Raw genomic sequence first — 22825 nt, 5'->3', positions numbered from 1 at the left:
TGAAGAATCCAAGTAACTCTACCTGTCGGTGGAAGAAAAAAACTCTTATTCTTTTTATTCTGACAATCAGATGTCGCCACTGGTGGAATAGAAAGTGACATCTGGGGGCGGAGAGAAAAGTTGCTCTCTAACTTATCGTTATCGTTAGAAGAAAAAGTTTTTTCTTCAACGAAATTCATTCACCAACTAACCGTTCGTAAAGGTTGTTGTGTGTTAGTTAGTTTATTAATTGTGATCTAAAGTTAAACAATAATAATAGAAGAAAAATATTTTCATCCAGATCTGTGATTGTACATCAATTATATATTAACCAAATCTCAATTTGAGCTCAAGAAAAGAAAAGCAATGGTTAAACTAAAGGTTTTCCATTCGTCTTTCTTTATATTATTTTCTTTATTTTCATCAATAATAATTTCGTTTTGTTTATCAACTGATTTATCACCAACATCTTCGGTTACTTTATCAACTTTAACATCGCCAGTAAACAATGTGACAACATCAACGACATTCACATGTCCAGAACAATTTGGTTATTATATTGATCATTCTGATTGTACCAAATATTTTGTTTGTGTTTTCGGTGAAGCTCTTCATGAAACGTGCACCGGTGGACTTTATTTCTCATCGGAATTACAAACATGTGATTGGCCTCGAAATGTACTTTGTGGAATAGGTAATTTATTCAGTTAAATATTGTTAAAATCTCTTATTTCTCATCCAAGTCCTCGTAGTGTAGTGGTTATCACATCTGCTTAACACGCAGAAGGTCCCAGGTTCGAGACCTGGCGAGGACATTTTTTATCGATTTTCGATTCAGATTTTTATCGAAATTCCTTAAAAATCAATCCAATTAATCGTACAATCAATTACCTTAAATTGAAACTAGTTTTAAAATCAATTATCAATCGAAATTTTTACTTTCTCTTTCTATCAGTACATTCGTAAAGTGCAAAAGTAAACTTTTTCTTTTGCTTCTTCTATTTAATCTCTTTGGGTGGAAGCTTAATAACAATTAACGATTTAGAGAAATTAAAATTTAGTTCTGGTTCAGATAAATGTAACAACAGGTATTCACATAAAATATTCAAGGTTTTACAGGTAGTTACACCCTAAATTACCTTGGATTTTAATCAATTATTATTATTATTTTACTTCATATTAATCAACTGATCCTGAAGAAAAAAAAACACAATTTTATTAATTCTAAATCACTTACACAGAGCAAATGAAAAACTAATTATCTTGTCAATCAAGTTACAAATTAGTGTAACAAATTGTTTTCTCTTTCTTTTTGCTCTCTTTTTCTCTCTCTCTCACTCTCACTTACTAACACAATTTACTAATCATAATAATAAAAAAACTTTAATCATGATTATAAACTAACATTGAGAATTTTTCTCACCCAAATTTCAATGTGAGAAAATTAAAATTCCCCGTCATTGATTAATCATGATTAATATAATTGTAAAGAACGAAACTTTCTCCTTAAATTGATTGATCAACATCTCTAGTGATTGTTGCACTCATTTTAATTATAATTTAAATAATTGCCTTATTTTCTCGTAAACTTTATTGTAAATCAAAAATCTCCATAAAATTTAATTGTAATGATTTAGAAAACGGAGAGAGAGAGAGAGAAATGATAATAATTACCATTAATTTAGTTCAAGGATTTAGTAATGATAGATCATGATAATCGTTATGAATTTGAGCAATTTAAGTTTACCTTTAATTGTTGTTGATTTGGACAATAAGATTTATGTTAATCACTAATGATTAATTGTTAATATTGAATATCTAATACAATGTTACATTGTAAAAGGTGTTGATTATTATTGTTGATTGTTTAATGATAAGAAACTTGTATAAATGTTTAATTGTTGATCATTGCTGATGATTAGATTAATTGTCTACGGTTGTAATATTCAACATATACCATAATATACATGATAGAGAGTAATATAATAAATAAATCAGTTAAATTGTGTTAAAATACATTTATATTGTAATGGTCACGACGATGAACAGTTAAACATCATGATCTTAATTGTTGTTAATATTGTTGAAAGATTAAATCAATCAAATTGACGAGACAAGTCACGAAAAAATCATCTTCTTACCTTGTTTACAATTATTATCATTATTTAATCATTTCGATCGACTTTGGATTTTTGATTATCATTTTAATAATTTAGTTAACAATCAACAATCCACAGTTTGAAATGTGTGATTAACTCAATCAACCATTGAGTTAATCACGCATTTATCATTGAAATTAGTTGATTATTTGCACTTTTGCAAAACGGAAAATAAAACTAATATTTGATTGGAATAAATTTCTTTGTGGGTTACTAGTGCCAATCAATTTAACTTTCACAACAATTTAAGTTAATTAAGCTGAGAAAAGAGAAATAAACACTTAACATAATCAAAGTGATTAAATTAATTTCTCCGATCAGTAATTTAACTTGTCTCTCTCTCTCTCTCTCTCTATGTTACCTTGATAAATTTTACTTTTGATTGTAGAAATTGATTATCGTCTCCTTATTAGGTTTCCAATAAATTAAAATACTCTAATTAACTTACTTTTATACTTTATTAATCTATCATCTTGTTGATTAATTAATAAGCTATTTAGTCAACTCATAATTAAATTATCTACATAATACATACAATAACACTTTTTGATTGATTGATCACAATTACCGCTCAGTAATTAATCAATGAATTTTATTGTCAATTTCATTTTTCCTCAAAAATTGAACAAATATTACAAATCTATTCATTTTGTTGTGTATTTGATTAACTGATTAACCGATTAATTTCATTTTAATTATCTCATTTATTAGGTAATAAGACTGAGAAAGTAACACATGCATCAACTGGATTAGATAAAGGATCATCGTCATTATCAATTGATAATAACAAGAATCATGATAAACTTACGGATAAAGAAATTACTTATGATACAAATCTTGATGGAAACAATAATGGTAATGATGGTTTAATTTCACCTCCAATTACTTTACCTGACATTGATTCAATTTCATCTGGTAACAATAATCACGCTAATGATGGTTCATCATCATCAAGTTTATCCTCATCTTCATCTGATAAAGATAATCGAAAGGATAAAGAAGCTGAAGATTTAGATCTTCAAAGATCACGAACAACTTTGAATAAAAATTTCGTCTCCAATTCAGGTAATACGAATTTCAATTATCTTGATTTTACTAATAATGTTAATGGACGAAATCCATCAAGTTCATCGTCATTTACTGGATTAACTTCAAATCGACGAGATAATTCAACAATTAATGGTAATAATATTCACCTTGATGTTGAACCTCCATCGGGCTCTAATTATGAAGAAACATCTTCAACCGTTGTAGATTCAAATGGAGGTATTCATTTGCCCGATGGTCAAGGAGGTTTATTTGGTATCAATGGACAATTACCTGGGTTATTAACTACTGGAAACGATCAAGGTAAACATGTTGATTCATCTTCATCTTCAGGTAAAGAAGTGAGATCCATTGACGAGTCAAGGTTACCAGGTGAACATAGAACCGGTCGATCTTCAGATGATATAATTGGTGTAGATAGAAGACGGGGTGTCCCACATTATCAGTTGCAGGCTTTAAGACAAGCTCAACATTTTAGGCGAATGTCACCCGTCATTCCGATCATTTTACCCAAACCTGGATCAAGTGATTCATCCTCTTCATCTGCATCACCTTCAGTAGGCTCATCTTCCTCCTCTTCATCGCCAACAGCACTTAATAGTGAAACTAAAAGGCAAGATTATGATTATGATTCTTATCAATCTGATCCAATTCAACAACCGCCATTGATTCATGGTGGTGGTGGTGGTGGACCTGATTCAGGTTTAACGCCACGATCATCGTTATCACCAGATTCAGGAAGAACTCGAAGTGCTGTTAGAGGAGGATCGGGCTCTTCTGGATCAGCACGAGGTGTAAGTCATTTTGGTGAACCTTCATTCGTTGAATATATCGATGATCGTCCAGGTGAAGGTTATTATGAGGAAGAAAAAGTTGTCGTAGATCATTATAATCAGGCTCGTGGTCGACAATCTCAGCCTTCACTTTCCCCACCTCGATCATCATCAACACCTACTCTACCCTTACCACCACCAAATCGAGGTGACTCTTCATCGGGAAGGTCTAGATATTCACCGGTACCACGAGTCAACAGTCAACCACATTTTCGTCCCTTCGTACCTCCTTACGCAGGATTTGAAGAGCGAGCACCCCCACAGTCTCAGCACCAACCACCTCCACCCCAGCCCATCGTTTCCCCACCATCATCTGGGTCCCACAGGCATCAACGACCATCATCATCAGATGTATTGATTGGTGAAAGAAACAGAGGTAATGAGGAAATTAACAATCGACCATTGACCCCTTCTACCTGGGAACCTTATCCTAGGTCACCTGAATCTACTCCCCACCATGGAGATCATCATGATTCATATGACAGACCAGAAGATGAGCCTCATCAGCCTACTCGATACATTTCCCACGAACCACCAGCAGTAACTGAACCAACACGAACAACCGAACCATTAATCTACCAACAGCCTCCATCTAATAGTCCGTCAATTAAACCCGTTTCCAATCGGAAGCCAGGATCAAGTGGCCTTCAACAACCCTCATCATCACCTTACCATCAGCCTGGACTTTCAGTCTCACGTAACCGACCACGAACCCAATCATTTGGTAACAATGGAGAGGCACCAATCAAACCTCAAATACAATCACCATCATCAACATCCCCACCCCCACCACCTCCTCTTCCATCAACTCCACCACAGCCTTCAATCAATACCAACAGAAATCGACCCAACCCTCAACAAGACGCAGCTCCAAGGTTACCAACCGGAAGTGGTGTTCCCTCAGAACACGGTCAACCCTTTGGATTAGTTGATTATGATGATGAACTACCATCGGATCAACGGTTCCCAGTATCTGGACCAATCATCGATCAACCCTCTCCACCACAAACCTCACCACCAGTGCCACCGCCACGAACCCGATCACCAACCACAACAACCACAACACCGACCACAGCAGTAGCAATAGTTGAACATAAGCCACCAACTAATCGACAAAGAGGCAACTACACACCAATTAACTCACCATCATCATCATCATCTGGACAATCATCTCGATCCTCATCATCTTCATCATCAGGATCTTCATCAAACACCAACACGAACAATAATGACCAAGGATCAAATCGTCGACGACCTCGACCAACCAATAAACGATTAACTGTCCGACCAAAGGCCACAGGCCCACCTACATTCCCCGCTCGACCTGTTAACCTTTATCCAACCGTTGAACCAGCAACACCCGCTGGTAAATGTGATCCTCGAGTGTGTCGCCTTCCCGATTGTAATTGTGGCTCGTCATCAATTCCGGGAGGATTAAAATCATCACAAGTGCCACAAATTGTAATGATTACATTTGACGATGCCATTAATGACCTTAATTGGGAAATTTATGAAGAAATTTTCAACTCAAATAGACGCAATCCAAACGGTTGTCCACTTTTAGGTACATTTTATGTGTCTCATGAATGGACAGATTATGGTCAAGTACAAACACTTTACTCGCGAGGTCACGAAATGGCCTCACATGGGATAACGTAAGTGAACATAATTCATTTTAATAAATCAGTTAATCCAATTTAAAACCTTGAGAATAGAAATGAGAAAACAGTTTAATCATAACGGTAATGAAACGAAACATGATAATCAAGTTGAAGTTTTCAATTTAATCCATTTTTCAAGCTTAACCAACAATCTAATTGATTATAATGATCATCATCTTGACTTATTTGATTTGGTTATTTCAAGTTAATTGTTGATATAATCAATGAGACGTTATCATTAAGGGAATGACTACTGTTAATTGTAATTAGAATACGAGAAACATAAGTAAATGTAAATGATTTTCATGGTAATTTTAATTGTGATCAAACAATTTAACCTTTTTCAAGAAATCATTAAATCTACCTACTAGTGATAATACATTACGATGAAGATAATCATCATCATCATTATCATCATCGTCATCACTTTCATAGTTTTTTTCATTAGTTAATCACCTTTGCTTTCACCTTGAACTAAATTGTTGGTGGTGCAGTTAAAGGCAACGATCAAATGATTAACTACAATAAATTGTAGTTAAATGACAAAAGATTGAGAAACAAATGATGATGATTAATACCGAATCAAGGAAGATACAGAAATCGTAGTTAACTTTCATTGAACAACCAAAAAGTAAGAGATTATCTTCATTATCATCATCATCATCAATAGAAGGTGAAATGATGATGAAGACAAAGATGAGGATGAGAAAAGGTCTCACTAAATGACGTGGTATTAATGATGATTAAGATGCGTTGAAAATGATTCATGTTCAATGATTTGTCAATAATAATAATGGATAAGCATTAACTCAATTCAAAAGTAAATCAAAAGTTTTGGTTAACAATTAAATTATCAACAATCTCCTTGAATCTTAATTCACTTCTCTCTCTCTCTCTCTCACTGATTATGATACATTTTAATCATATTATTTGATTATATCTTTGATTTGGTAAAAGTGAATTACAACAAAAAAAAATGAATGATCATCTTCATCAGATGAAAATTTTCTTAATTACCTTATTCGTGATTCTTATATAACAACAATCAACAACAATTTAGGGCAAACAACAATCAAATCATTTATTTAATGTATTTGAAGGTTATAAATCTAATATCATTTGTTTAATTTGTTTAAAATCAAATCAAAAATAGTAAATCTGTTTCACCAAATAATCAGCAATTCAAATTAATTAAATGAGTTTAATTTGTTTTTCTTTGATTGTTGTTAACTAATGTAAACCTGATAACCTTTTTTTTTCAACAATTTGATTTTCTGATTCTTGATCATCTCTTGATTGTTGTTTTTATTTTCTCCGATTATATAATTTGTTAATTGTTACTTTTAAAACTATTTTGTATCAGTTTACTGAATTAATTTTATATGATTATATGATTATATCATTGTCTTTACCAATTAAATGAACAACAACAATCAATTTTGATTGCAAAGTGAAAAAAAAATCAAAAATGATAACCTTGATTAGCTATTGAACTTTTCAACTGTAAATCAATTGACTTTGAAATCTACCTTATAATTTGTATTATTGATTACAATTAACTTTTCAAAATCAATTGATTAAGTTTTTTTTACCTCTCTCACTGGTCTCGAAAATTTTAATTGTTGTAAAATAACAATTAATGGGAGAGGAAAGGATAACTTTTATTTTAATTAGCGATTTAAAACAATTTACTAACTATTTCTATTGTGTATTAAGATTAATCAGTTGCAATGACATTGATATTGATACAAGTTGATTGTGATAAATCAGGTAGTTTACAATCAGTTGACAATTTAATCATCATTAAAGGTTATTAAACCAAATGATTTGTAAACAATCAATCAAAATCAGGTAAGAAAAGACAATCATTAACTAATGAGAGAGGAAAAAAACTCATTTCATCAACTTGTTGATTGATTGATTGTTTCAATCTGGAAGCTCAGATTAATTAAATGATACACAATCAAGACAAAACCATAATGATTAATGAATATAAAAAGAAACATAATTTTAATTGTTGATTAAAAATAGTTGCTTTAGTTTTTTTCTTTCTTGTCTATTAATTGCTATTTCTAATTGTAATTAACTTTACGACAATCAAAAAGACACAAGAAAAAATCAAAGGCAAAGTAATCAATAAATAAATATCCCAATATTAATAGTAAAAATTACAACTATTAACAGTTAATTAATCAAGGAAAAATGATGAAACTAAATTAGTCTCGACAATCAAAAGATCATTGACTTAAAATAATACTACAAATACACTTAACAATTAACTAAATTGCTCATTTAACCTAATAGGTAGTGAAGAAATAAACTAATCAAAAATTAAATATAAAAAAAAAACGGAAGGAAGAGAAACCAAATTAATAAATTCAGTTAATAGTGAAATTTAATCACTATCACAATCAAATAATAAGTATAAATGATTTACCAATAAAATGAAAACCTCTCAATCAATTCAATCAATTTTAATATCGTCATCAACATTATGTATTATTATTAATAGAAATGAAAACAATTCAATTCATTATTAGGTAACAATCAAGATATTTAATAATCTATTATTATTATCAATTTGAAAGTAAAAAAAATTAATATCAATTTAATCAGTTGATTGGTTAATATGTTATTAATTTTTAAGGTTAATGAGGAAAAGTAAAAAAAAAGTTTAACCAAATTGTGAGTACGAAAGACTAGCCTAATTTTTTCATCTTACGATTGAAAGTGAAGTTGATTTAAATCATGATTCTAATGATGATTAAATAATGATACAACTGTAGTAATCATAATAATAGTTACTGATTAACAATTCAGGTAAATAATTGGAATTATAAAGAAATTAGATTTACCCCTTTTGTTGAGCATTTTGTTCAATTGATTAACGATTGTGAAGTTTTTCTTGGTTTTATCTGTTTAATTGTGTTTCATGATTATCATCATGATGAAAGATAATTAAAAATGATTTCACATTCAAGTTAATCATTTGCTCTATTACAATTTAAAATACTATTGCATGTTGTTGATTAACTTTCAGATTAACTTAAATTGCTGCTCTTAATTGGGTGTGGTATCGTTATTACAATTAACTGTTACTTTCGTTGTTGTTGTTGTTATTATTTACTTTAACCTTTATTATAATTATTTGTTTTGTTATCATTATATTTTGATTATGATTATCAAATTAAGGAAATTATCATTACTGAAATTTTTTCTTAAATTCGTACCAAATCAAATTTAATTGTGAACAATTAACCATGAGAGAGAAAGAGAAAGAGAAAGAGAAAAAGAGAAAGAGAAAAGTCGAAAAAAAAGATTCGAAACAAAAAGTAAAAGTTTTGTAACGAACTTCAAAATAATCAAGACAATCAAGTTAATTGCTATTCCAATGGTAATTTAATATTTCTATTGTGCTTTCATTCATTTTACCTCCATGATGGAAAATTTTTAACAAACAATTAGTTAATTTCCGGATTTCAACAAAATTGAAATGATATAATTATTTAATTGTTCTTGTTGATTACTTCACTACGCCATTATCAATTCTATTATACAACAATTGAAAAAGTATATTGACAATAATTAGATGATTAATATATAATAATCAAGTGAACAATTTATATTTTATCATGAAACATTACAAAATTGTTGTTTCTTCAAAATCAGATTAGATTTAAATTGTTGATTGAGGCCTAAAACTTTTCATTTTCACTTGATTAGTATTTAATTTTTTGCTCTCTCAATCCTGATTGTAAATTGCTGATCATCATCTCTTAATCATCGTCATCTAATCATTTAAAATTATCTGTATTTATATATAAGATTATCAAGTGAAATGAGAATGAAAACAAAATAAGGTTGATTGAATAAACGATTTCTCTTATTATTTTTAATTCTTTATATTAATTGATGCTCTTTACTGATTAGGACTCAAACTAAATTAACTAATCAACTATCGTTTTACTCAATCAAAATTTAGACCTTGATGTGTGATGAGTAAATATATATATTATTAATAATGATTTTAATTATGTTAACTAATACGAAAAGGCTAAATTGTTGTTGTTGTAAATTGTAAGTGTTTAGGCTTGAAAAGTTAATTGTCTTTAAAATAGATTTTGGTTTTTCTGTTGTTTTCACAATTTGATCAGTTGATTAAATATATTATGATTAGTTGAGCGAGAATGAGGAGGAAAAAATTCATGATAAAAAAACTCTTAATTGTTGTGGATAAGAGTTAATTTAGTTTGATTAAATCAGTGAAAACGATGAACAAATTACCTGATTATCTTTAATTTAACTTGATCAACAATTAATATTTCCTGTTTAGTATTTGGTTTTTGTAATTTGTATTTGAACACTGGGCTAACAATTTATAAATAGCTTTGATTAATTGAACTTGGAATACAATTAACGGTATGTATCAATTGTAACAATTAAGGTGAAACAGTGAAGATTCAATCAAACTAAATTAACAAATCAAATTGTGATTTGCCTTTGATACTTTGGTTAAGGTGTGAGACTTTAATTGTTAACTTTTCATTTTCTAAATTGTTGTAATAATTAAGTTAATGTAAAAAATTTGATTCTATCAACATGAGCAATTTAAATTTTATGTTAATTGTTATTTCATTTCCAATTCACTTTTCCTTTTCTAATTATTATGGCCAAGTGTAGGTTGATTGTTGATTTGATTGTTTGTTACTATTAATATGATTAACGTTCAATATTGTCTGTAATACTTGAAAAATTATAATCAAATCTAATTAACATTTAATCAAATCAACACAGAATTGGTAATTAAGATTATCATTAATCAACACGATAAATGAAATAACTAAATAATGTTTGTTATTATTTCACTTTGATCATAATTAACTAAATCATTGAAAACAATCAAGGTAAAACACTGATGACAATCATTATTAATGAACAAAACTAATTGTCCAACAAACCAAGAAAAATTAATCATTAACTGATTTTAATCACAATTTGATAATCTTGTTAATCGTTATTAATATTTATGAACAAAACAAATTGATTATCGTCCCAACCTATCAAAAAATAATACAAATTTTTGATATTTACCATTTAATTGTTGTAGCTTAAGGCATTGGTTTAATTATTATTACAACAATTAATATTTAATTTTTTCTAATTCTTGATTCACTAATCAACGCCTTAATCATTAATTAGTCTTTCTATTTGTTCATCACAAGAATCTGATTCACTTTCAATTACTTTTGCTTTACTTTTATTTTTGCTTTCATTATTTAACTGTAACTTTAACTTATACACAATCAATACAACAATTTACTGATTGTTGATTTACCTTCATCACTAACAACAATCAAGAGACACTCACACAATCACAATTGTGTCTATTTTTTTGACTGATAGATTTGCTTTTAAAATATGAACAGAAACCCTGCTGAAGTTTAATTGTGATCAAAAAAGTAATCAAACAATTAAAAACTAGAATCAAATTGTTGACGATGATGAAACAACATCAACTGTCAAGGTTTATGCTGTCAACACCCCGATGATCACTGTTTTTTTGTGAACAATTTGTTGATTGTTAGATTTTCAATCTTGATCATCAAATATTGTTCTTAACCATTGTGTTCACACTCAAAGTTAATTAGTGAACACACCTTATCAACTCGTTCACTTATTAACCAATACTTATTAACAATTAACCATACAAGTGACGATGAACAATATCAACAATATAATAATTAAGATTAAACAACAATTAACTCAATCACTAGACAATCAAATCCTATTTTTTTGTTCATTTTATTATCTGGATCCTTGTTGATTAAAATTTTTCACGAATATTTAACTTTGATCATGATTAAACTAATCACAGCATTATAATACTATCAGAAGCGGGTAACAATTAACAATTATGATTGTTTGCTAATGTAAATTAGCTCAAATAGTTAATTAGTTTGCGTAGGCTGAACTTAATGATTAAAACGTTGATTAACAATCAATGATTTCTTAATGAACTCATTCATTATTTTTGTTTGATCTGACATTCATTGGAAGACAATCAAATATTAACAACTTGTTCATTTAACTAATCAAACTAATCAAGAAAAGTTAATTGATAATCATCACCATATTGACGTGTTAATTAACTTTATTAACAGTTAGTTAACAAGTTAATAGACTTAATTTTAATTCTATCATAAAGAAAATGATCAAAAAAAAAAGGATGAAATTTTTTCTCATTCGGAAACATCATCTCTTTATTATTTTCACCAATTCGTTACTATTGTCATCAGAACTATTATTATTTACCTTTTATTATCATTATCATCATTTATGATTATCATTATTTAATAATATATATTTGATTCGTTGATCAGTTAACATGACTACTATTTACCTGTTCGGCTGATTAACTGTCAAATTAACGGAATTGAAATGGTTGAAAGGATTAGAGTTGCTTCAATAGCTTTTCAAGTAACAATCAGGTAATACACACAATCCACAATAGTAATAAATAGACAGAGATTAGGAAAGAGTATTAATAATGATGATAATGATGATGATAAGTGTGTATAAATATATATATTTATCTGAATGAACATCCAATAATCGGCTGAATGAATTAATGATTGTAAAATCAAATAAATTGTGTTTACTTGTTGATATTGATACAAATTATTATTATAAAGTTGTAGCTTTTTAAATGATTAGCTGATTGAGTAACTATCAATACAATAAAGTTTTTTTTTGTCATCATCATAATAATATTAATGATGAGGATGAATATGAAAATTAAAGTTTCATCTTCAAAACCATTTTCTGGTTAAAATGAAGATAAAGATGATTAGGATGATAATGATTAAGATTAACTGTAAATTGTCAACTGTAATGTTGATAACGAATAAAAAAATCAACGTGATCACGATTAAGATGATCGTTTTGAAGATGAATTTCAGTCCTAACGAAGTGAAGTCGTAAGTACGATTGTGAAGATAAAGATGATGATGATGATGAATGCTTTGGATAAATGAGATGATGATTGTGATGATAGGGATGAGGTTAGAATTAGGATGAAAAAAAACTGTTATTACGGTTAAGATGAGGATGGAGTTGATGATGAAGAAAAAAACATAAAAATTGTCATGAAAATGATACCAAAAACAGTGAAAATTGTAGTTAATCAGTTGATTAACTAATCATTTTGGTTCCTTGCTTTTTTATTTAACTCTCTCTCTCTCTTTTCACTATTTTTTGTGATTTAATTATAACTAAATTCAGTTATTTAACTGAATTACCTTGGAGGCGAAAGGTAATCAGTTTCTTATATTAAGATTCAATTGAAAAAATTTCCGTATATTTTTTCATTTCATATAAATTATATTCATCATCTTCTTGATTTAATGTATATTAAATGAAGAGCAATCAAAAACATCATGAAGATATTTGTATCTAAATTTAAAACATTATCAACTAATCAGCTTAATCACCAAGAATCATCATCAGTTTTTCATTCAGGGTTGAATATTTCATTTGATTGTTAATCCATTAGATCAATCAATTTAAATCCCCTGACGATGATTAACTTAATATCATGTTGATGATTCTGGTTTAATTAGTTAATCGACAATTTAAATTTGAATGTTGAATGAATTTTTTTTTACCTCTTTTGCTTTGAAACTTTTCATTTTCATTGTTATGGATTGTTGATTTTTACCAACAATTAACTAATTCTTATTTAAATATACATGATTAACAGCGGTTTCCAATTTCAATAACAATTACTTGATACATTTGGTTATTTAGTAAATCAAATCAAACAATTAAATATCAATTGTTAATCTTTTTTTCCCTTTCTGTCACTTTCCTTTAAGCCTTAATTGTTAAACCATAATCAGGTATGATTATTGTTATATTGGTTGATTGTTATGCTGATTTATATCTGTTACAAGTTAATTTACCTCTCAAGTTAATCATAATCATTAGTTAATCGCTTTCTCGATTATCAATTGATTAGTAAGTAGTTAGAAATAATTATGTAATGATTGGGCTATTAAGAAGCGATTAAGTTATTATCGGTAATTATTATTATCGATTGTCAATTAAATTTTATCGCTTTAATTTAGTTAAGTAAAATTAACTGTGTAGTTTTAAATTGTTACTTAATTGTATCGGAATAATTAGCATAATTTGATTAGAGTGATTTTCATTAATTTCTATTGGAGAAAAAAACTTTCAGGAAATTTACTCTTATGAATTAAATTAAATTAAATTAAGCTTGACATTAATTGCGAATTGTAATTAATGTGAGATAATCTGGTTTTCTGTTTCTTTGATTATCCGATTAACAATTAAACATTAAATTGTCACTTTTTTTTCGTACACTGAAAATCAGGAGTTAAATTGTTTATCGATAATCAATTACCAGTGACCATATGATTACTTGTATTAAGTGGATATGTTGGATTAATATCTTGATAATGGTTAACGGGGTTTGTAATTATTATTGTTACAATTGATTTTGAGTGTTGATAAAAATTGAAAATCATATTCAATTGTATTGCTAATACCAAGTAAACTTGATAATCAAGCAGAATTGAGGTTAAGTTTATCAACATTTCCAGAGGCATTTGATTATCACCACACTTAATCACTATTATTATATCATATCAGTTGTGTCTTTGATTGCGCCTTCATTTTTCAGAATCATATTGTCACTATTGATGAAATAATTATATCCATTACCATCGAGTGTGTGTATATGTTTAAAAAGCTTTCACTTTCCAATCCTGAGGCTATGATGTAATAATAAGAACCAAATATTGTTTCTGCTTCATTGATTGTTGGTGTCGATAAGAAACCGTTAGAGTTGATCGTAATTGGACTGTGATAATTTTATTCAAGGCACATCTACGCAAACACATTCACTCACAAAAATGAGATGAAAATTATATCACAACCTTTAAGAGTTGATTTCGTTTTCATTTTCACGTTCAATTTCGTTGTTATCTATTTCAACGGCAACAGGTTAGATAGATTATCATCATTATCATCAACAGAGCGAGAGTCAAGTAGTATGGTGACATTTTTTTGCTTCTATTGGTGAACCAACATCAGTAGTTAATTGGGACAAACAGATAACAGTGTATTAAATGGTTGGTGTTGGTGAAACGTGCTAAGCAGAGATAATCTATTAGCTTAAAGGTTGTTGTTTATACCAATCCTCAACCTTTATCCTTCTTTCAATGTCACCAATTGGTATAATTGATTAACAAATTGAGTATAAGAGTGAGTATATATATTAATATATATATCTCTCTCTCATCAAGATGAATAATTAGTTGATGTGACAATTAGATGTTCATTGCTTATAAACAATTATCCCAAATCACTGATACTAACACCAAATAAGCAAAACCATCATCACCTTTAACAGGATCATCGTGATTATGATTAGCATAAATAATTTGCAGAAATCAATTGGTTACATTAATTGGTTTGAAGAAACAAAAAAAATCACTTCCAAGGTTAAGAAGGGGTAATAATCTTGATGTATAAAGGTTAGTCTTTAGGGTGAAAACAAATATCAGGTCCTTTCTACCTTCATTCGTTACCATGTTACGTGATTTTCATTATGAACCTGGAATATGTTAAGAAAAAGAGAAGAAGCAAAAAAAGAATAAAAATAATTTCTAATGAAAGAAGATTAATTTACTTACAGGTATAAATAATCATTAACAATCAACTAAATTTAACCTAATTAATCAAGAAACTACAAATTAGGAATCACCGATATTCAGAATAATCAACAAACAACAATGGTAAACATAATGGTAGATGAGAGACTTACCTTTTTTTTATGAAAAGAATTAACAATTTATGTTGGAAAAAGAGAGAAGCTGTGAAAACATTATTCCAATTGATTAATCACTGATTCTTTAATAATCCGTTGATTAAAAAAAAAGGTTTTATTACAATTTAGGTTAAAACGTATTAAAAATAATTCCATCAACAATTAACTTGACCAAAATGAGAAACAAATAGAAAACAAGATTGACATTGAAATGAACCAATAGGAGAACAGAGATTTTCCCATAGCAACTGTTTCCCTCCAAAAGGAAACATTTATGTTGATCATTATGTTAATTGTTTCTGTTTCTTAATCATAACTTGACCTTAACTAATTAATTTAAATTTGGAATTTTGATTTTGTTTTGTTTTTGTTTGCATTCGTTTGTTTTGATTGATGGTCTTTAGTTTTAATAATTTTGTTCTTTTCTTTGTTCTTCTACTTAAATAGTCACTCATTTGGCGAGAAATTTTCAACCAGTCAATGGCACAAGGAGATTCATGGACAACGTGAAGTTTTGTATCTTTATGGTGGTGTTAAGATGGAGGATGTTAGAGGAATGAGAGCTCCGTTCTTGCAAATTGGTGGAAATAAAATGTTCCAAATGTTGTACAACGATAATTTCACTTATGATTCATCAATGCCCGTGTTTGACAATAAGCCACCATTTTGGCCTTACACTTTGGATTATTCTGTTAACCATGAGTGTATGATTGCTCCTTGTCCAACTGAATCATTTCCTGGTGTCTGGGAAGTTGGTAAGTAAACAGATTCATTTATTATCATATTTTTTTCTTTGCAGTGAGAATCAAATTAATTAAAAATCTTGGCTAATTGTATTGATAACAATAACCCTTTGTTGGAATATCAACTAAAAGCCAACACCCTTTCTTATATTCTAATCACTTTCTCTTCATTTGTTTTCCGTTTTCATGGAAACCTTGGTGATGGTGTTTATCAAAATCTATTGAGATTAAAATCTCACTCATCCTATCATTTCGAATCCATTAATTGAATAAGTGCTACATCTTTCTCAAACCCTCTCTCACCTTATTCCAAAGTGTAAATGAGAGAATTTGATAGAGAAAGTGAAAGATAACCTTTCTCCATCTTCCTCAAGTCGGAAGTGGTGAAAAAAAAAATAATGAAGACTTGATTGAGACACTTTAATGAGAAATTTGGAAAGATAAAGAGAATCGTGTTATTGTTTATTCATTTTACGTTGACGTTGTTGATAATAAGCGATATTAAAGCACATCAACAACAACTTTCGTTTGCAAGTAGTTACTTTACTGACCGTGTCTCACGATCAACCAAATTTCATCCCAGCAAAAGTATAATAACGTTGGTGGATCACGGATTTTGTTTTTCTTTCCTATCTGAACACAAGCGATGTTGATGATTAAGAAAGAAAAAAGCAAAATAATCAACATAAATACTGTAACTTGGGCTCGTTATCATCAACAGAAAGGAAAACAACTTCTTCTTTTCATCATGATCATCATCTTGATTCAGAACCAGAATCATATCCGATAGTTTTTTCTTAATTATTCTTCATGTTTACTGTTTTCATTTCTCTTTCTACCTTAGATGATAAACAATTCAAAACGATTCTTGTTATCGAGAAGGAAAAAAAACTATTCCATTCTTTTCTAATCTGATTCCTATTTATCATCATTCACCATGTATTATAATTGTTGCTCCGAATCGTGTGACCGACCGCAAACAGATCATCATCATCATCATCATCATCACAATTAAACTCAAGTAATACACTTTATCTTCAACAATTTAACCAAATGCTACTTTACTTTGATATTAATCAGAGATCCTATTAACCTGTAAACTCAATTGTACACAATTGAAATCAATCAACTCTCAAAGATGATTAAAAAGACTCCCTTAAGTTATTGTTATGATGATGATGATCTAATCATGTCCGATGTTAAGTCCGTTGTCTTCCGGATTACTCCTTATTTCACTTTCCACTTTTCTCTTTCAATTTTTTTATTCATTATCTTTTCTAATTATTATCATGATGATGATGAAAAAAGAGCCAACTAATCAAATTGGATTATTGTAACTATTATTATCATTACTTTTTGAACAAAAGGACTACTATTGATGATTAATATGGATTGATGATGATGATGATGATTATCATCATAATCTTGATGATTTAAAAGTAAAGAGTTACATCATTTCATTTGTTACTTAAGATAATGATATTAACTTTTTTAGCTTGCAGTTAATTAACTTATTGATGTGATGACGATGAAAAGTAACATAAATCCCAATTTCCGGTTTCCTCAGGAGGCCATCAGTTTATTGTTCCAGGTCAATTATTAGATTAATTTAACTTATTTAAAGTAATCAACTTTGTTTCAATCGGATTTACCGATTTACCACCAATCACCTAATCACTTTCAATTTTAAAATGTTCAACGATGATGATTAAGATGATTATCATCATTTGGATAATCAACTGCAACTTTTACAATGTTGATTTTACACTTTACGTGATTTCATTTTCAATTGAAAGCTATTAACTTGATTATCGACTAATTTTAAATTGTGAACATTATGATTTCTTTTAATCATCATCTCCAATTATCATTATTATTATTAACTGCAAGTTAACACGTTAAACCCGATTGAGTAATTAATTTTGAAAGAATTGAAATCGTGTTGTCCATTTCCGTGGACTCGAAACTTTTTAGACTTTTATTATAACGAAAACATTTACTTTTCATTTAAAAACCAAATGAAAACAATTAATTTAATCAATCTAACTCATTGATCTGAGTTAATTTACTAATCCATAACCAAGTGAATTTAAATTGTTACTTGTTCACATTTTCCAAGATCCTCTCTTTTCAATGTATCTTAATACTCTCTGCGGTGAACAAGGATTTAATTTGATGATAATCTTATTTGGGTCAGTAATTTAGTCTCAAATTTTAGCTTTTCTGTTGTGTATCTTTAAATTACTATTAAAAATTAATAAGAATCAGGTATTAGCTTATTAATTATTTCATTTTGTTTTAACGATTTTAAATCTTTCTTAATGTTTTTTCACTTTGAAACGTTGTCTCGTAATCGGTGTTGGTTTTTTACTGTTTGTTTACATTATCATGTAATAGTTAACTAACTTTTCTTGTATTAATTCATTAAGAGTGAGAGAGAGAGAGAGTATTGAAAATGATCAACAATATAAGAGAAAGGAGATTGAAAATGGTTATGCTGATGGCGATGGTGATGGTGATTAAGATGATGATGAGGACGAGGACGATGTTGATGATGGTAATTGTGTGTAATTGTAACAGCGAAGCTCAAGTTTTCATTAATGTTTCTTGTTTTAAGGTCAATCAAGGTTTTCATCAATTGCGAATCTAATTATTGTAACATTTGAATGTTGTAATTTTAAAATCATCATCAAAACGATAATATCATCATCATCTTTATCATCATTCATCTCACAAATAAGCTTAGTGAAAGTGAATGTGTGTTCCCTAAGAAGTTTCGTCTTCCTGGTTGATTAGTTTAAAATTAATTGTTATGTATTAGAGATGATGATAGATTAACTGTAGTAGTAGTTAGTTGATTAATTAGACTTGGGTCAAAGCGAATCAAAACTTTCTGTTCAATTTAATTTCATTTTTTCTGCTTTTCTACTCTCATCATCATCGACATCATTATCAACAATTTCAACAACAATTAAACAAAGCGTTTTGTTTCAATTTAACCTCTACTCTCTTTTTAATGATTAATAGCAACTAAATGAATGTTGATTAAAATGTTGATTAAGATGATGATGTTGTTAGTAGTGCAATCATAATGATAGGTTAGGTTACCTTTTTTTTCCGCTTCTTTCATTTGGAGTTTGAAAAAACGCTGAAACAAATACGATTCTCGTATCTTTCATCTAATTAGTCTAATTTTATTCTTATTGAGTTCAATTAAGAGAACTTGAAATTAATTATAATCAAAAATTTAAGACTCAAAATGAATTAGTTAATTGATTGTTCGATTTTCATTGTTAATCGTCGATTGAGGGTCAATATTAGACAATAATGATTCTAACTTGAGGTAATACTTTCGTTCCGTTTGTTGTTATTGTTGATTTTTTCTCGAAATTTTCGAACTGTTTTAGAACTTTTTTTCTTCTTTTCGATTTGTCTGTACTTTCCTTTTCTCGTTTTCTACCCAAAAAAAGCTTCACTTTCACACGATCTTAACCACAATTTAATACTCACACGCATTTTAAACGCAACAATCAACTAACTATTTATGAGGTCAATTAACAGGCGTTCAAAATGATGATTATGCTTCTGAATCTAAAATGATATTAACTGTTTTTATGCGCTGGCGGTTCCACTTAGGGACAAGGTCAATCATCGTATTTGACAATTATTCAATTTGTCTATTCTTAATTGCTTATTACTCATAATCTGTGTAAATCTAATCAATCACTGAATCTTAATCATGATTCTCGTTAATCTTAATCTGACATCTTATTTGTCAATTTCATCTCGATTCGGTTTATGTTTATTTAGTTCACCTTAAGCTTTTGCTTTTCAGTTTAATTGTTTAATTGAAAATTAACTATTGATAATGAGTCTTAATTATCTTAGATGATAACTGATTAAATATCATTTACCACACCTTAACATTTATACACCACAAATTGATGTTGGTTAATTAATCAATATCAGAACTGTTTACCAAAACAAACAAATCAAATATTAGCCCAATCAATTTACTAATTATCACTTCATCTTCGTATCCTCAATCAAACCATCAGATTGGTGATTTTTCACAATTAATCTTAATTTTTACCTTTGAATTTAATTTGGTTCATTAATCTATTAATACATAACTCATTTACTATATATTTTACTATCTCTTTATTAGGATATACTCATAATATGTTGGATGCCGTTGATTAATTAATATTGATTCTTATCTTGTGAATCGTTATCTCCAATTAAGATTTAATTTTCTCTTATTTTTTAATTCAATTTATCCTCAGGTATGGTTATGTGGGAAGATCTTCGAGGTGGCCGATGTTCAATGGGCGACGCTTGTTCAAACCCAAGTGATGAGGATGGTGTTTATAATATGCTTTTACGTAACTTTAAACGTCATTACAACTCAAATCGGGCTCCGTTCGGCCTTTACTATCATTCCGCTTGGTTTAACACTGCCCATCACCGCAAGGGATTCATGAAGTTCATTGATGAAATTTTATCCTATGGAGATGTTTATTTTACCACCAAATGGCAAATGCTCCAGTGGGTCCGTGATCCCACTCCTCTCTCATCAGTTAATTCATTTGAACCATGGGACTGTAAAAAATTGGTTGAATCACGACCTGGACCTTGTAACCATCCGACTGTTTGTAACGTTCGTGGTCAACATGGTCATCGTTTCATGAAAACATGTCAATCATGTCCATCTTTTTACCCTTGGCTCGGTAAAACTGGACTTTAAGTCCAACTCATTAGACACAATTAACAATTTAGTATTTTTTCAATATTTTACTATTTAGTTTGTTTATTATTAGTTAATTTAATGAACTCAAGGAAAAACAATCAAGAGACCATAAAGACAACAAAAATTAGGTAATTCAATATAATACCTAAGAGTCAACCTTTAATATATCGAACAACGTTAATTGTGATCAAACAACTGACTCTCTAATTATCGTTGATCTTGCAAACCAATTTTCTCAATTGATTCTTCATCAACATGGTCAATCTTGATTTACTTTTCTCGCCATTCCCTTATTACTGCTGATAATTTGAAACGTTTCCTAATCATCATCATCAAACATCATCAATGGATCAGGAATTAAACGTTCAACTGCGCAACGGGTGATAATTATATTTATAACCATCATTTTTTGTAACAAGTGAAAACTTCATCTTTAGGCTCAAGCCCATTCTCTGTAACAATCATCCTTTTCATCCTCATCTTCATCATCACTTTTCCATATTCATCCTTGCCAATACTCTCTCTTTCTCTCTCATCATCACAATCTTCCAGTTTTTCTCTTCATCCAGTGCTGATCATCTTCTTCACATGATGTGCCAAGGTAGAGAAATTAACATAATTTAAATCACTCCTCTAATTAATCTTCAATCATTAAACCAATTTACATCTTCATTGACACAACATTTGGAAGATTTGAAAATTTTTAATTATTCTCAAAGTGGATCAAGAAAAATCTCACTTTCGTCGATAATCATTTAGATTAATTCAATAATCAACCTAAATCTACTAAAGGAGAATCAATTTCGATGGCGATTCAACAATCAATTCAAAAAAAAAACAAACTGATTTACTTTGGTTCCGGTTTTTAGGAGAAGAAGAAAAAACAATTTACTTTAATTTGAATTAAGAATTTAAAGTGAAAAGTTAATTGTGATCATTGCCATTCATCATGCATATTTAACCCTTTGAACACCTTTAATTGCAATTAAATCAGTTGATGTTAATCACGCTGCCATGAGAAGATCAACTTTCCACCACGAAAGTTACAATCACCATTGATTGTTGAAATTAATTAAACTCATAACTCTCTAGTCTGATTAATGATAATGATAAATAATCAACCTGATTAATAAGATAATAATAACACGGATGATAAATGAAGTGAATGCCAAGCCGCAATTAGTTAATTGTTTAATATCAACAATTAATACACGCACATATATATGTACATACATATGTAGATAAATTACATTAATTTGATGACAATCAGTTAATTATCATTATTATTATCATATTAAGTTGATTTTTATATATAAATATAAATATTGAATGTAACTAAAAAATGTATCAATGTGATTGTATTTCATCATCAATCAACAATTAATGTCAACCCGTCTTCCAGTTTGTCACCTCAACCTTTTGTAACCTTTTCCTCTTCCACTCCCGAAATCAGCATCATCATCATAATCATCATCATCACCTCCTCATCCTCCTCGCAATTAACTCTCGATATGTAATTTCATTGTTTCTTTGTTAATCCCATTATCCCAATCATACTCTCTCTCTCTCTCACTCTCTCACTCTGTCTTATTATTTCAAGCTACTCTCTCTCTCTCTCTTCTGTCATCCTCATCATTATTATCATCTTAATCTTAATCATCATCATGAACAATTTCAAAAATAAATGTTATTATTTTGTCATTACAAACTTGATTTATCCTTTTATTTTCATTCTTTTTCATGGAACCTCTTTAATTTTATTAATCTACTTGAATTATCTTCCACTAATTAATTGTAAAT

The 22825-nt window shown here is 29.1% G+C and overlaps 2 protein-coding genes, 1 long non-coding RNA gene and 1 other non-coding gene across 5 annotated transcripts in view; 3 read left to right on the top strand and 1 right to left on the bottom strand.

Annotated features, from left to right (window-relative positions):
- LOC128393647 (mediator of RNA polymerase II transcription subunit 9-like) overlaps window positions 1–22825 on the top strand; it is a 123001-nt gene that overhangs the window by 78642 nt on the left and 21534 nt on the right. The window lies entirely within an intron of this gene.
- LOC128393620 (homeobox protein 5-like) lies at window positions 21–21706 on the top strand. Of its 2 annotated transcripts, none has more exons than XM_053353814.1 (4): window positions 21–673; window positions 2850–5673; window positions 15980–16287; window positions 17120–20515. In XM_053353814.1, the coding sequence occupies exons 1-4, from the start codon at window positions 346–348 to the stop codon at window positions 17188–17190; spliced, it is 3531 nt and encodes a 1176-aa protein (XP_053209789.1). In that variant the 5' UTR covers window positions 21–345; the 3' UTR covers window positions 17191–20515. The 2 variants fall into 2 exon arrangements, with proteins under 2 accessions (XP_053209789.1, XP_053209788.1); XM_053353813.1 differs by lacking the exon at window positions 17120–20515 and adding an exon at window positions 20562–21706 and having other exon boundaries at window positions 31–673.
- Window positions 722–794, top strand: Trnav-aac (transfer RNA valine (anticodon AAC)). Its single transcript has one exon. It is a non-coding gene; the product is annotated as a tRNA-Val (tRNA).
- On the bottom strand, window positions 14071–16040 carry LOC128393651 (uncharacterized). The gene is made up of 3 exons (XR_008326238.1): window positions 15530–16040; window positions 15399–15435; window positions 14071–15319 (listed from the first exon to the last, which is right to left on the bottom strand). It is a non-coding gene; the product is annotated as an uncharacterized LOC128393651 (long non-coding RNA).

The sequence above is a fragment of the Panonychus citri genome, unplaced genomic scaffold (genome assembly GCF_014898815.1).
Source record: "Panonychus citri isolate SS breed McGregor unplaced genomic scaffold, ASM1489881v1 Contig00138, whole genome shotgun sequence".
NCBI lineage: Eukaryota > Metazoa > Arthropoda > Arachnida > Trombidiformes > Tetranychidae > Panonychus > Panonychus citri.
The sequence above is the reverse complement of the archived record's forward strand: the minus strand, read 5'-3'. Positions and strand labels throughout refer to the sequence as shown.